Source organism: Spermophilus citellus, assembly GCF_964194105.1.
Source record: "Spermophilus citellus genome assembly, chromosome: 9".
Lineage (NCBI taxonomy): Eukaryota > Metazoa > Chordata > Mammalia > Rodentia > Sciuridae > Spermophilus > Spermophilus citellus.
The window spans coordinates 86,090,954-86,105,813 of record NC_138191.1 but is presented as its reverse complement, the minus strand read 5'-3'; the positions used below and the strand labels follow the sequence as shown (position 1 = coordinate 86,105,813).

At 44.3% G+C, this 14,860-nt stretch overlaps 2 protein-coding genes across 4 annotated transcripts in view; one reads left to right on the top strand and one right to left on the bottom strand.

The window, feature by feature from the left end:
• The window catches only part of LOC308655537 (uncharacterized protein), a gene marked incomplete at its 5' end in the record, with an annotated part of 77,614 nt that extends 71,410 nt beyond the window's left edge, over nt 1–6,204 (bottom strand). The window contains one exon of the mRNA XM_081305611.1: nt 6,020–6,204. Within this exon, the coding sequence (XP_081161737.1) occupies nt 6,020–6,204 (185 nt within the window). The remainder of the gene's footprint in view (nt 1–6,019) is intronic.
• Nucleotides 6,027–14,860, top strand: part of AK4 (adenylate kinase 4) — a 71,121-nt gene continuing 62,287 nt past the window's right edge. Inside the window, exons 1-2 of one of the 3 annotated variants that reach the window (XM_081308561.1) lie at nt 6,027–6,131; nt 6,674–6,923. In XM_081308561.1, the coding sequence (XP_081164687.1) occupies nt 6,779–6,923 (145 nt within the window). In that variant the 5' untranslated portion in view covers nt 6,027–6,131; nt 6,674–6,778. The other 2 variants (XM_081308560.1, XR_014023849.1) reach the window with 2 other exon arrangements.

The window sequence follows — 14,860 nt, the reverse complement described above, 5'->3', positions numbered from 1 at the left end:
GTCCCTGGGATTACAGGCATGCACCACCAAACCCAACTGCCTTATTTTTAATTTTAACACAGGGTGTCACTAAACTGCTGAGTTTGGCTTTGAACTTAGAATCCTCAAGCCTCAGCCTCCAGAGGAGCTAAACCAGTTTCTATTGGTATGATAATAAAGTTCCTTCTGCTATAATCTTACACAAAAGGATTACCCCTGAAATAACCTGATGTCAATTAGTCAGTTAAATTTCCTAGTCTTGTTTTCCTATCCCTGCTATACTAAGAAAGTACTTTTATTTTTTTTTTTATTTTATTTTTTTAAAGAGAGAGTGAGAGAGGAGAGAGAGAGAGAGAGAGAGAGAGAGAGAGAGAGAGAGAATTTTTAATATTTATTTTTTAGTTTTCGGCGGACACAACATCTTTGTTGGTATGTGGTGCTGAGGATCGAACCCGGGCCGCACGCATGCCAGGCGAGTGTGCTACCGCTTGAGCCACGTCCCCAGCCCAAGAAAGTACTTTTAAAATGACCAAATTTCGTTTTGTTTTTGACTTTGTTTCTACTTTCTTCAGCCATTTTAGATGAAATCAATCTCTTCTTGCTGAGCTTATCAGAGAACCCTTTCCCTGTCCCCTAAAACTGGGGATTGAACCCAAGGGTGATCTCTGCTGAGCACAAACACAGTCCTTTTAATTTTATTTTATTGGTACTGAAGACTGGACCCAGGGGCATTTCACCACTGAGATACTCTCCAACCCTTTTTATATTTGTTTTGAGATAGGGCCTCATTAAGTGCCGCAGTCTGGCTGGGCACAGAATCACGAGCCACTCACAGCCTTGTAGATTCAAACAGCAATTCTTTATTCCCGAACTCACACCGGCCCCCTACAAACACGTTCTGGGGAGATCCACGTTCTGCCACAAAATTCACGTACTCCACCAGGCTTAGAATCCCAAATACTTTCTCAATCCTACCAGAACTCAATGGGAACTCAAGGATCGGATCTACCCTGGTCCTTGAGCAAGGTCACCTTACTCAAGAATACATGCAATGTCACAGCGAATGTCCAAGGCAAGTCCATTTCCACGAGTCCTTCCTCTAAGCAACATGGGGTACGCTGGCAAGGAAATTTTGATGCATCATTCCTACTTGGCAATGGCTCTCAGCAATTAAGTTGCTTAGGGTCTCACTAAATTGCTGAGGGCTGGCTTCAAACATGCAATCCTCCTGCCTCAGCCTCAGGAGAGGCTAGGATCACAAGTGTGGGCCACCCCACCAGACTCTCAACAGATTACTATTCTACTTTACGGAGTGAAATGATGCCAGATTCTAGAATGCAAAAAATAAGCCAACTCAAATCAATCCTGGTAGCCAGGCATGGTGATGAACATTTATAATTCCAGAAATTTGGGAGGCTGAGGCAGGAAGATCCAAAGTTAGAGGCCAGCCTCAACAATTAGCAAAGCTTCAAGCAACTTATTGAAACCCTGGGGAGGTAGCTTGGTGGTAGAGCCACCCTAGGTTCAATTCCCAGTACTCCCCAGCAAAAAAAGGAAAGAAAGAAATTACCATTGTGTTGAGGCAGAGCCATCATAGATGGGTTGATAATATAAGGCTAATTATAATTTTCACTGCCTTTATTTGAAGACCAAACTTAAAAGGTTCCCAAGGGTAGGATTCCTTTTATTAATCCAACCCTAATGAGCTATACTTGGGCAGAATAAACTCAGTATTCAGTTCCAGTTCCTTCATCCAGCTTGGGTAGTATGAGAAAGCTGCATTTCATCTGGCAGTTAACTTTGTACAGTGGAAAGATATGTCCAAACACCTCTGATTTCCAGGCAAGTCTACTAACCCAAGGCGACTTCTAGAGAGTTCTGCTATTGACTGCCATTGGAAAGATGAGAGAGGAGTGTGTTGTTTTTTAGTATTTCACATTGAAAAGAGCAAATGTGGGCATTTAACATCCTCAGCTCCTTAGTGCACCTTTGAAGTAGTTATTGTAGGAAGGGGTCCCCCCTTCCCCCTTGTCTTTTCTTTTTCAATAATGGGGATTGACCCCAGGATACTCTACTACTGACTTGCATCCCAGTCCCACTTTTTTTTTTTAAAAAGTTTTTTTATATTGAGACAGGTTCTAGCTAGGTTTCTGAGGTCAGCTTCAAACTTATTATCCTTCTCCTAAACTTCCTAGATGCTGGGATGATAGACATGTGCCACTGGTGCCTGGCTTCTTGAAAAGTTATGCAAATAGTCTGTTACTCATGCAGAATAATGGACCATACCAAATAAATACGAGGAATGCTTTTTGAGGAATGCTTATTTCTTTCCTCCCAGTTTTTTCTTTTCTTTTAAACTTTTTTTTCTGTTTTTGGCCTGAGAAAACAGACTTATAAAATAAATGCTGCTGCTTCTTTTCAATACTGCTAAGATATTATAGGTTAATAACTGTGTAGGTTAATAAAATTTGGGTTTAAGATGATTCACCATTAAGAATGCACTAGGATATGTATAATATGTGCATTCTACTAGCCGGCATGGTGGCATACACCTGTAATCCCTGCGGCTCCGGAGGCTGAGACAGGAGAATCTTGAATTCAAAGTTAGCCTCAGCAATGGCGAGGTGCTAAGCAACTCAGTGAGACCCTGTCTCTAAATAAAATACAAAATAGGGCTGGGGATGTGGCTCAGTGGCTAAGTGCCCTAGGGTTCAATCCTCAGAATAAAAAAAAAAAGAACAATAACATACTCTGGTACTATGGTCACAAATATTACCACATCAGGCATCATCAGTCCTTTATCTACCATTTTGCCGCAGTCTTGGCTGGGCACAAGATCAGGAGCCACTCACACCTTGGATTCAAACAGCAATTCTTTATTCCCGAACTCACACCGGCCTCTACACACATTCTGGGGAAAATCCCGTTCTGCTGCGCAATTCATGTCCCAAAATACTTTCTCAATTCCAGGAGAACTCAATGGGAACTCAAGGATCATGTGTGCCTGAGGCAGCAGGATACGCCCTATTCCCCTGCAGGGTACACCTTAAACCTGGAACTTCCCTAAACCCAAGGACGGGATACTCCCTAAAACCTGATCAGCTCTAAACCGGGATCCACCCTGGTCCTTGAGCAAGGTCACCTTACTAAAGCATACATGCAATGTCACAGCGAATGTCCTCTAAGCAACATGGGGTACGCTGGCAAGGAAATTTTGATGCGTCATTCCTACTTGGCAATGGCCCTCAGGACCATTTATTCTTCTCATTACTACCTTTTGTTTTTTTAAATATTTGTTAAGTGCTTATAGGGAGAAAGAAGCATGAGCACACTAGGACAATTTTTTTTTTTTTTTTTTTTTTTTTTTTTTTTTTGCTTAGCATCTTGCCATTGCTGAGGCTATCTTTGAACTAGAGATCTTCCTGGCTCAGCCTCCCTAGCCACTGGGATTACAGGCATGCACCACCACACCTGGCCAGATCTCCTTTCTTTTCATTCCCCCCCCCCCTTTTTATTTAAGGTACTGGTGATTGAACTAGGACTTCACACACACTAGAAAAATACTCTACCATTTAGTTACATCTCCAGCCTTTTTTATTTTTACTTTGAGTCAGGGTCTTGTTAAATTGCCCCCACTGGCCTTGAACTTGCCACTCTCCTGCTTCCACCTCACAAGACTCTGCAATTAAAGATGTGTGTCAAGGTGCCCAGCTAGCCTTCATTCCATTATTTTCTTTTCTGAATCTGGGCATCTTAAGTCTCTAGCCTTTCTCTTATCTGTCCAGAGGAGCTTCACAGAAAACAAAGAGAGAAAGATCTTCCCTTATTTGTTCAACTGTCAGCCAGCCCTTCAACTCTTGCTCAAAGCTCTCCATACCCTGCATTCTATCTTGTGCTGGTGGAGGCCATAAACAATGAGATGAAGTCAGCATGAACAGAGGTGTGTTTTCAGCTTTCTGTTACTATAATAAACAATTGAGATATCTGGGCATAGATATCTGGTGCAGAGCTATAATCCCAGGTTGAAGGTTGAAGCAGGAGGACTCCAAGGTTAAGACCAGCCTCAGCAATTTACGGAGATCCTGTCTCAAAATAAAAAATAAAAAACAAAACCTTTCAGTAATTTACTGAGTACCTTCCAAGCACCAGGGAACCTATTTGGTGCTTTGTTATAGTACTATCTTATTTATTCTTTGAATTTCATGAACTTAAACTCAGAGAGGCCAAATAATTGGCCCATGGTTAATGGCGGGATGATGTTTATAACTGAATGCTAATTATATGCTCAGCACTTTGCTTAGTCCTTCATATTGTGGTTTCATTTCAGCCTCACCACAAGTCTTTGAGGTGGATATTTTTTTTTCCTTTTACAGATAAGCTAACTAAGACTCACAGATATCAAGAGGCTTGCCCCATATATTTTTATTTTGAGACAGGATCTTACCAAATTGCCCATACTAGTCTTAAATTTAGGATCTCCTATTTCATGCTCCCAAATTGCTGAAATTCCAAGCCAGTTCCAGGCTCCACCAGAATCAATTATTATTATTATTATCTTTGGTACTGAGAATTTAACCCAGGAGCACTTTACCACTGAACTATATCTTCACTCCAGTCCTTTTAAAATTTATTTTGATTTTGAGGGTCTTGCTAAATTGCTGAGGGCCTCCCTAAATTGTTGAGGCTAGTCTCACGCTTCCTTCCTTAATCTCCTAAATCATTGGATTATAAAGCCTCAGCCACTGCACCTGCTTTACCACTGACTGCATCCCCAGTCCTTTTAATTTTTTATTTTGAGACAGGCTGTTGCTAAGTTGCTTATGGTCTCTGCTAAATAGCTCAGATTGGCTTCAAACTTGGGATCCTTCTGCCCTGGCCTCCAGAGTCGCTACAATTACAGCGACTTCTGTCACCACCTGTGGCAGCAAAAATGTGTTAGCAAGGCCTCCAGGTGATTCTGATGTATGCTCTCATCTGACAACGCTGCACATAATTACCTGCCACATGTTATACAACATACAGCAGAAAGAAAAGGGAAAATTTAAGCAACACTTTCTCCCTCAGAAGCCCTTCCTCCTCTTTGATGCAGTGAAGGGCTGAAGGTGCTCAGTATATGGTCTAGAACACACTCTGAGATATATTAGGAGTTTAGTCAATGGTACAAATGCTGGTGTAAAGGTTGGTGTCCTGGGTATGGGGTTTGGCCAATTCTGTGCGTTGGAAGAGAAGGACTGTGTGGTAGGATACAAGGCAAGCTCTAAAGTATTGATTTTTTACTTAAACAATATTTTCAACAACTGCATGGAAAATAGAATGGCGCGAAATATGGAGAGTTAAGGGATTATGGTACTATTTAGGGTGGGAAATTGGAGGGCTGTGGGGAAGCTAAGAACAGAATGAAGAAAATATGGATGGGGATGTGCGGAGAGCTATGCACAGAGACAGCTTTCATTTGAGTTGTGGGTGTGGGGCCAACATCTTAGACATGGAGATCCTTGGAATCAGTAGGCATTGCTCTAAGTTCCTGAGCACAAGTAAAAGACATCCCCTCCTTCTTCTTTCCCAAGGCGCTCAGGCTCTGGAATATGACCGGATTCGAAACTACTTCTGGAACATCATTGCTATGCGTGCAGTGATTCGATCACTTGTTCATGGCTATGCCCCAAGCGCCCAGAAAAGTGTCTGGCACATAATAGGCGCTCACCAAAACGCTGTTGAATTATGTATAAAAGAATGAACAGTACCACGCCAAGACTCCTTTCCTCATCTATACCTGAAAGGTCGTTGAATAATGAAATCACATAGCTTCAAACTTGACAAGCCGTATATACGCTCAACAAGTTGTTTTTCCCTTTTCCTTCACAATAGATCCTAGGCAATACAAAAAAAAGGGGGTTTCTTTCTCTTGCGTCGTTTCCACCTTCCTTCGCCCCCACAGCCCCCACTAGGTCTTGGGGAGCACGTGGGCCTGGGGAGGCGGGGGGGCGGATAGAGGGGGCGCCGGCCGGTGGCTAGAACTGAGCCGGTCTCCCCGGCTTACGTAAGAAGCGATCCCGGGCGGCCGCCCTGGGCTCGGAGACTGAGCAGGCGGAGGCGGCGCCGCCCATCGGGATCCGGGCTGGGTGTCTCTGGTGGCGCTACTTTCAGCCGAGGTGTGTTTATTTGCTTTTGGCTGAGAGGCGCGGGGCTGGGGCTCTGCTCCCCGCCCTTGGCTGGGGAGCGCATCTGCCAACCCCGGGCGGAGGTGGGCCCCTCCAATTGCGCGCGGGCGGCGGGCAGCGGCGGCCTCAGTGACTACAGAGAATGTGACAGCCGCCCGGGGGGGGGGGGCGAGGTGCGGATACAGGCTGCCCACGTGCGGGAATCGCGCAGGGGCTCAGTCCCAGGATGCCCGGAGCGTCGGGGCGGCGGGGGCGCGCTTTGAGTCACCCCCTTATCTCGGTTTCCCTAGCTAGTCCGAGACTGGTTTGGGGATGCCGGGCCACACGACTCCCTCCTAGGACAAGGCGTGGGAGTGAGACAGCGGAAGGGATCGAGATTGGAACTGGCGGGGCCGACCTCCGCGCCCCCGAGGGCTGACTACGCTGGGCGGGGGCATTGGAGTTCTCCATAACTGCTGCCTGGGGGCGAGGAGGTGGCGGAGGGCGGGGCTGAGGGGAGGGGTTGTCTTAAAAGTCTCTCCTTTCCCCAGTAGGGGCGTCAGGAGAGTCCCCGCGTGAGCAGAGGGTGCCTGAGGCAGGGGCCAAGAAACAAAGTTCCCGGGGCTGCCTCCGGGGCCGCTCGCCTCCTCGCGAAGGCCATGGCTTCCAAACTCCTGCGCGCGGTCATCCTAGGGCCGCCTGGCTCGGGCAAGGGCACCGTGTGCCAGAGGATCGCCCAGAACTTTGGCCTTCAGCATCTCTCCAGTGGCCACTTCTTGCGGGAGAACCTCAAAGCCAACACGGGTGAGGGGCTGTGGGGGGAGGGGCGGGGGTGAGCCGAGCGGGATCGGTTTAGGCGGGGGAGAGACACTGTCTGAGAGGGGCCGGGTCTTCTCGGTCCCCGGCGCCCTTCCCCCGCCCGCGTGTGGCTGTGCAGGCTCCTACGTGCAGGAGAGCATGCAGCGGCTGCCCGCTGCCGCGCGGCTTAACCGCGCCCGGGGAGGAAGCACCGGCTCTGGGGAGGATAGTAGGAGGGACCTGCAGCTCCTCCTGCCTGGGTGGAAAAGCCCGTGACTACCGGGCTCAGGGAGCCAGAGCCACGCACAGAAAACCCTGAGCTTCGCTTTCACGCTGCCTACTAGGACCAAGCGGTCCCTCAGCCCCTGGGTCCCCTCCGGCCCATCCCCCAGGTCCCTAGTGAGCCGCACGTCTCCTTCCCCAGCCTGAGCTCCCGGGGTCCAGCGCCGCCCACCTGTGGGAGTCCTGCCCCGCTGCGCGCTGGGGAGCCCAAGGCACCGCTGGGCTTTCTACCGAGCGCTGCTTCAGCCCCTCGGCATCGTCTTGGGCCTCGGGGCAGAGCCCTTGGTGGCTTTGAAAGGCCTATCTGTTCGCTCCCCTAAAGCTAAACTCTCCCCCACCAACTCCCTACCCCCCCACCCGCCAAGCCGAGGCCTGGCCGCCAGGAGACTAGGGAGACTTGTTTTGTTAAATTACATTTTGAATCCAGCCTTCTTGGAAATGGCTTCTCGATTGCCTCCCTCGGCTTGCGTGGTGAAGCTGGGGATATAGATCACCTATCTCCTACGGTAGTCTGACAGTGGTCAGCTCATCCCTTTTGCCTTCTCCCACTCCACGTTCATACCAGTTCCAAACAAATTGGCATGAAAAGGCGAGAGGTAGTGCTGGAGGTGCTGCCAGGTACACAACCCTTCTGGGATGCATGGTGCTCATAATTAGCAACTCTTCTGGAAACGTGTTATTGCAGACGCGGTCCTTGACTCTAGCCCGCAGTTCTCATCTTGTCCTAGGTGGTTATTGTCGATTATGGGCTAATTATCCAGGGATCTGCATTTCAGAAGCAGAGATTAGTGTGAAGAGGAGGGTGGAGAACAGTGCTGGGAAACAGGAGCAACGCTTAAAAGCAAGGAATTGAGAACATCTGCAAAGCAGTTTATTCATTACCTCTTAAGCAGGTTGTAAAAGCAAGCTTTTATTCCCAAGAACACTCTTCCCCTCGCCCCCACGTTTCAGATGGAAACGTTATGTTTACCAGATTACACTTTGAATTTTCTCCTGTGGATATTGTTACCTCAAGCGGGCCTATTTTAATTTTAATACCACATTCAAATGTTTCTTATACTTTCTGTATTTGGAATGCAGTTTGGGGGGAGAGTAGTCAGAGGGCTTTTTGTGAGGCTTCTCCTTGGGGGAGGAGAGTTCGGGGACCACAAGGTGACCTGGAGCCCATCCACAACACCCTCTATACCTGAATTGGTGACTTATTTCCTTCTGGCATGAAGGTCTTCTCACTGTACCTCCTGGGGCTGGGCTCCTAGCCTTTCTTTTTAAAAGATCATTTGATGGGAAATGGCTTCTTTCTGCAGGGTTTTGAAAACTTTCCACTTGCTATTCACCCTTCCCTCCCTTTGTTTTATACCATTTTAACTTTCCTCTCTTGAATTTTATTCTTTCAGGTATCTTCATTCTTCCACCCCCTCCTGTTTTCCCTTGGAGTAAGAAGTGACTTTGAAAAGTTGAAATTTTCTTTTTCTGGGTATCAAGTTTTTTTTTTTTTTTTGCATGAAACAATTAAAAAACTATCAGGAAAGAAGAGGCCAGCAATTTGTTATGGACTTGGGGCCTGTGACCTGAGATGATTTTTTTCACACTCAGAAGGTTTAAGTGAGGCTGGGTATAGTGGCATATACCTATAGTTGCAGCACTTGAGGCTGAGGTGGGTGGGTGGCCAAGAATCCTAGAGACCCACTACCTGGTAAATAAAAAAGCATTCTACCGGTATTTATTTTTATATCTGTTACCTGCTGTTTGCTTTTTAGCTAATTTCCTGATAGAGAAGCACAACAACAGTGTATACGTGTGCTTTTGTAGCTGAAGGTTTGAAGGAGATGATGAAACACACAACAAAACCTCAGGAAATAGAACCTTTGTTGGAATTTGAATTGGAAAGTAGCTCAGGCCATCTGCTGTAGCCTGGATTCAGGCACACTCCAGGCTGCATGGCTTTCTCCTCCAGCCACTCCCTGATGAAAGGCTGCTCTTCAGGAAAAGGCCACTCTGACATTGCTTCTGGGAAGTAAGCCTGCCCTTACCTGCCCTGGCAGAATCCACTTTTCCTCTTGTACATGCATAACCTGTTGATTTTGTTGCTGCTGTTGCATATAGTTATAGCAACATAATAAATGCCTAATTCATCCAGTAGATATTTACTTAGTGCCTGGAATGTGTCAGTGTTCAAGGTGCTAGGGGCAATAGCATTGTTTTCTTTTGCAATGCTGGCAATCTAACCCAAGACCTTTTGCATGCTAGGCAAGCTCTCTACTATTGAGCTATACTTCCAGGCCAAGCATCAAGATAATCTTGTTGTGCTCCTTGTTGCCCCTTCCACCTATACCAGATTCCAGTAAACACTCTGAAACTGGAGTCTGGCAGATTACCCAATGTACTACAAAGGGTTCAGTAAGTCTTTGTTGAAGGCATGGGACATTTACTGTCTACATCTTCCCCAGAAGTCAAATAGCAAGAGTCTATTCTGTTTAATTATCTCTGATCTATGGGAAAAGTTTGTATTTGGATGGATCTGAGATTAGCTTCCTGATAACTGTTCCTTCCAAGGCTGCCTGGAGCATTGCAGGCTGAGGCTTATCAAATACCTTTTTTGGAGGCCCACCCTCAATCTTTGGCTTGCTTGAATTTTCTTTAGCACACTGTGAGTAAATAGAAAGGAGAGTTACCTTAGATTGCCAGGGACTGGATCTTACTCTATCACAAAGAATGTTACTTTTTTCTTTCCTTGTGTGTTTGTGTGTGCATACAGGTAGGTGTAATGAGTACATGGACACACAGAGCTGGAACTCTATAAAATGACTACCATTAAAAATTCTAACCTTTGCTGGGTCATATCTGAAGGATATGAAAATCCTTTTTCAAGTATAGGACAAATAGTGGTATTAAAAAAAGTCCCATTGTTCTATACTCAATCTGCTATCTCAAGTGCAGGGAAGCTGGCAGGTTTCCATTTGGGAGCATGTTGGACTTGATTGAGAGAAAGGATATTCAAACCTGTTTCTGCTCTTAATTAATATTAACTGCAGCTTATACGGGAGTTTTGCAGATGGGACTAGCATGCCCAATTAGACTATGGGCGAGTCTCTCTGAAAAGATGACCTCGTTCAAAGGGCTTAGGGTTTTTGGGTACTTATTAAGTGTAAATGTGTTATGTAAGAGTGAAAATTTCTGAGGATTAGAGAATAGAAAGGTTGTATTAGACTTAAGAGTCAGAATTCAACAGTGCATCTAAATTAACTTGAAATGATTGACCTTTTTGCAGATCCTACAGGGTCTTGGCTCATTACAGGATCTCTGGAGCACACTATCTATATTCCATTTTTCCTTCTAGTTTGGGAAGATCTGAACAAAGCCCAGGTCCAGCAAGGATCTGACCAGTTTTAAAGCATCTCTCTAGTCCACAGGCTCACTCTACTTCAGCTTTTTATTTTTAGTTTCTTTGAGGATTTTCACAAGAATTTGGAGAACACTATTTCTGACTTCAATAGTAAGTCTGTCTTAGCCTCTTGCACATCTGAATCTTTGTGTTCTTCCAGAATTATCATTTTGTTTAAAGCAGCCTTTTCTTTCTTGCTCTCTTTTTAAGTTTTGTTTTCTTTCTTTCTTTGGTAACCGGGGATTGAACCCAAGTGCACTTAACCACTGAGCCATATCCCAGCCCTTTTTTTATTTTGAGATAGGGTCTCACTATGTTGCTTTGGTTGCTCAGTTGCTGAGGCTGGCTTTGAATTTGTGATCCTCCTGCCTCAGCCTCCCAAGTCACTGGGATTATAGGCTTGCTCCACTCATTCAGTTAGGCTTTAGTTTTCTTTTCTTGTGGTATAGTATTGGGGATTGAGGCCCAGGATTATTTTACCTCTGAACCACCCACCCTGCCAACACACCTCAGCCCTTTTTATTTTTGGAGACAGGGTCTGGCTAAATTGTATAGGCTGGCTTTGAAATTGGCGATTCTCTTGCCTCATCCTCCCGAGTCCAAAGACTTTTTTATATCTATGTAATATTTCTTTCATTCAGCAGATATTACCTATTTACATATCCCATTGTTCCTAAGAGGTGAGAATCCATAAGGGGATTGAGCAAGTAGAAGATAGGTACCTGTTGAATAAATAGAGTAGTATGAGAGGTGAGGTGTGTGTTATGAAGGAAATGGAATGGTAATAATTAGTGACTAGGGTTAGGGTGGCTGTCTTGGGTTGTGTGATTGGGGAAGGCCTCTCCAGGGGATGAATATCTCCCTTCATACCATACCATGGGACGATCTAGGAGCAGAGCGTTCCAGAGAAAAAGAACAAGTGCAAAAGCCCTTAGGTGAGAACATGCAGAGTTTGTTTAAGAGAGAAAGAAGTCTTGTGAGCAGAAGGGATACAGAAGTGAGTCAGATCAGAGACTTGACCAAGTGTGAGATCAGGGAGAGCCTTGAGGATTCTGGTGAGGGCTGAATTTTATTCTAAGGGCAGTGAAAAGCCATTGAAAGGTTTAAAGTCAGACAGTGATCCAAGTAAATTTACCTTCTCAAAGCTGACATTGTTTTCATGCTGTGTAGAGAAGTGACTCCAGGTGAGCAAGAGTGGTACCAGGGAGCCCCGTGTAAATAGGAAGAGTGGCAAAGTCTGAGAGAAACAGAGGGAGATCCTTTTAAAGGCAGAGCCCACTGGTCCCAGTAAGTTGGCTGTGAGAGGTAATGGGGAGAAAGTCTAGAGGGAGTTCCCAGGATATTGCCCTGAATATCTGCCTGGGTAAATGTACCTTAGATGGGTGTCTAATCAATTTTGTGTGCAGTGTTTGCATTATTTGCTTTTAAGAATGCTCTTATGAATGTTATTTTATATAAATCACTAGATACATATACTTTCTTTGGAATATTTCTAACTACTGTTCTGAAAGTTTTTGAACCACAGGGGAGTAACAGAGTTTTAAGTTTAACTTAAAGATAATCCAGTCAAGTTCATTCTTTCTGGTGAGCATTGAACCCAGGGCCTTGCACCCGCTAAGGAAGCACACTCTACCCTGGAATTCTATCCTCAGCCCTTCAGACAACTTCTTGGCAGCTTATTGGTGCTACTTTATTCATGTACTTTGGGGCTTTAAAAAAAAGAAAGAAAAAGAAATATATGCTTTTTTTTTTTTTTTGGCCAGGGTGGTTGGGTGGGCGTAACCTGGGAATGAATTCAGGTGTGCTTACTCATTGAGCCGTATCTCCAGCCCTCTTTATTTTGAGACAGGTTTTCACTAAGTTGCCAAGACTGGCATTGAACTTGGGATCCTCCTGCCTCAGCTTCCCAAGTCTTTGGGATTACAGGTTTACATCACTGTGCCTGGCAGTTATTAAAGATTTAGAAAGCTAGGAAAGATGGAGACAGTTGTTCGTATTCCACTTTCTGGAAAAGATACAGTTACTTTTCTGTAACTTTCTGGAAACAATTAACTATTAATACTTTTGTATACAGTATATTGTTGCAGAATGTTTTTAAGGAATACATACAAACACATCCCCCATATACAGTATGTAAATTTTGAAAATTGCTTGCTTTATTTAACACTATAGTGTTTAACATTTTCCAAAACTGTTAAGTATTGTTCTTTAATATGAACTCAATTCCCATGTACTATATTCTAATATGATTTATTTCATTTACCAAAAGGTAATGCATGCAAATGATAAAACTTTCAAGTACACTAGAATTAGAGTAGAAAGTTTCCCTCCCATCCCTGGCCTTTGACTCTTCTGTTCTTCTTGAACCTGTTTTTTGTTTTTTTTTTTTACTTTTCCTGGATATTCATACAAAGAATTTGCACACATTTACTGCATACATATATAGCAATGACTTTTATATAAATTAATATGTATTTTTTTGCTTTACAATTATTTATTTATTTATTTTAAAGAGAGAGAGTGAGAGAGGAGAGAGAGAATTTTTAATATTTATTTTTTAGTTCTCGGCAGACACAACATCTTTGGTATGTGGTGCTGAGGATCGAACCCGGGTTGCACGCATGCCAGGCGAGCGCGCTACTGCTTGAGCCACATCCCCAGCCCCTACAATTATTATTTATACAAATGTAAAAAAAAAAAAAACCACCAAACTGCTGATTGTGGATACCTAGGGGAGGTGCGTCTTTGGGAAGAGTGCTTCTGTGTTACACTTTCTATGTTTAAAATGTTTCCATAGATTATTATTTTTTTTTTTTAAAAGAGAGAGGAGAGAGAATTTTTAATATTTATTTTTTAGTTTTCGGCGGACACAACATCTTTGTTGGTATGAGGTGCTGATGATCGAACCCGGGCCGCACGCATGCCAGGCGAGCACGGTACCGCTTGAGCCACATCCCCAGCCCCTCCATAGATTATTTTTATAACTACACAATTCAATAAAATTAACACTGGTAGAATATTAACTAATCTACAGGTATTATTTGGATGTCACCAGTTTTTTCATGAATGTTTCTGGTCCAGGATCCAATTTAGTATTGTACATTGCATTTAGTGCCATGTCCTTCTCATCTTTAATCTGTGAGAATTTCTCAAAAAAAAACAAAAAAAACTTATTTTCATCTTGTGACTTTGACCTTTTAAAAAAGTTTCTTATTTTATGTTTTCATTTTTACTTTCTTCTTTGTAGAATAACCATAATTTGGGTTATAGGGTGTTTTCTCATGATTACATTGAGATTGTGTTTTTTTTTGGTAAGAATACCATGAAGTGCTGGGCACGGTGGCACATGCCTATAATCCCAGTTATTGGGAGGCTGAGGGAAGAGGATTGCAAGTTTGAGTCCAGCCTGGATAATTTAGTGGGACCCGGTCTCAAAGTAAAAAGTAAAAAAGACTGGGGATGTAGGTCAGTGGTAGCACTCCTGGGTTCAATCCCCAATATGGGGAAAAATACAAAAAAATTCACAGAAGCAATATCCTTTCCTCAGGTTAAGGTAGCAATTTTTCCATTTGAAGGAAATATTGAGGCTGGGGATGTAGCTTAGTGGTGGAACACTTACTTGCCTAGTATGTTGGAGGTCCTGGGTTTGATTCTCAGCAACACACACACATGCAATGCACATACATACGTACAAAATTATTCTTTGTTTTGTGCTTTGTGTGTGTATGTGGTACTAGTGTTTGAACCCAGGAGTGCCCAACCACTGAGTTATACCTCAGCTCCTTATACTATTTTTATTTTGAGAAAGGGTCTCACTGAGTTGCTTAGTGCCTCACTTTTGCTGACGCAGGCTTTGAACTCACAAGTCTCCTGTCTCAGTCACCGGAGCTGCTGGGATTATAGGCGTGTACCATAGCTCCTGGCCTGGTTGAAGTTTTGAAGACTATCCTGGCGTAGACAGATATGTAGTTGGAGAAAGAGGGGGCTCATGGAACCCCGGTCCCACAGAGGTCTTCAGGCTATATTCTGAGGTCTACCGATTTACCTGGAACCTTTGATGGGAATTGATGTACAAAGCATTCTGCACTAAATACATCTTCCATTACTTTTTTTGGGGGGAGTGGTGTTGCTGGGGATTAAACCCAGGGCCTTATGCATGCAAGTCAAGCACTCTATCAACTGAGCTATCAGCCCTCATTACATGTTTGAGTGCCTGGGAATAGGGGCTTGTGAGATGCAAAGTCGTGATACAAAGTCAGTTCTCTATAGGAGCTGCTGA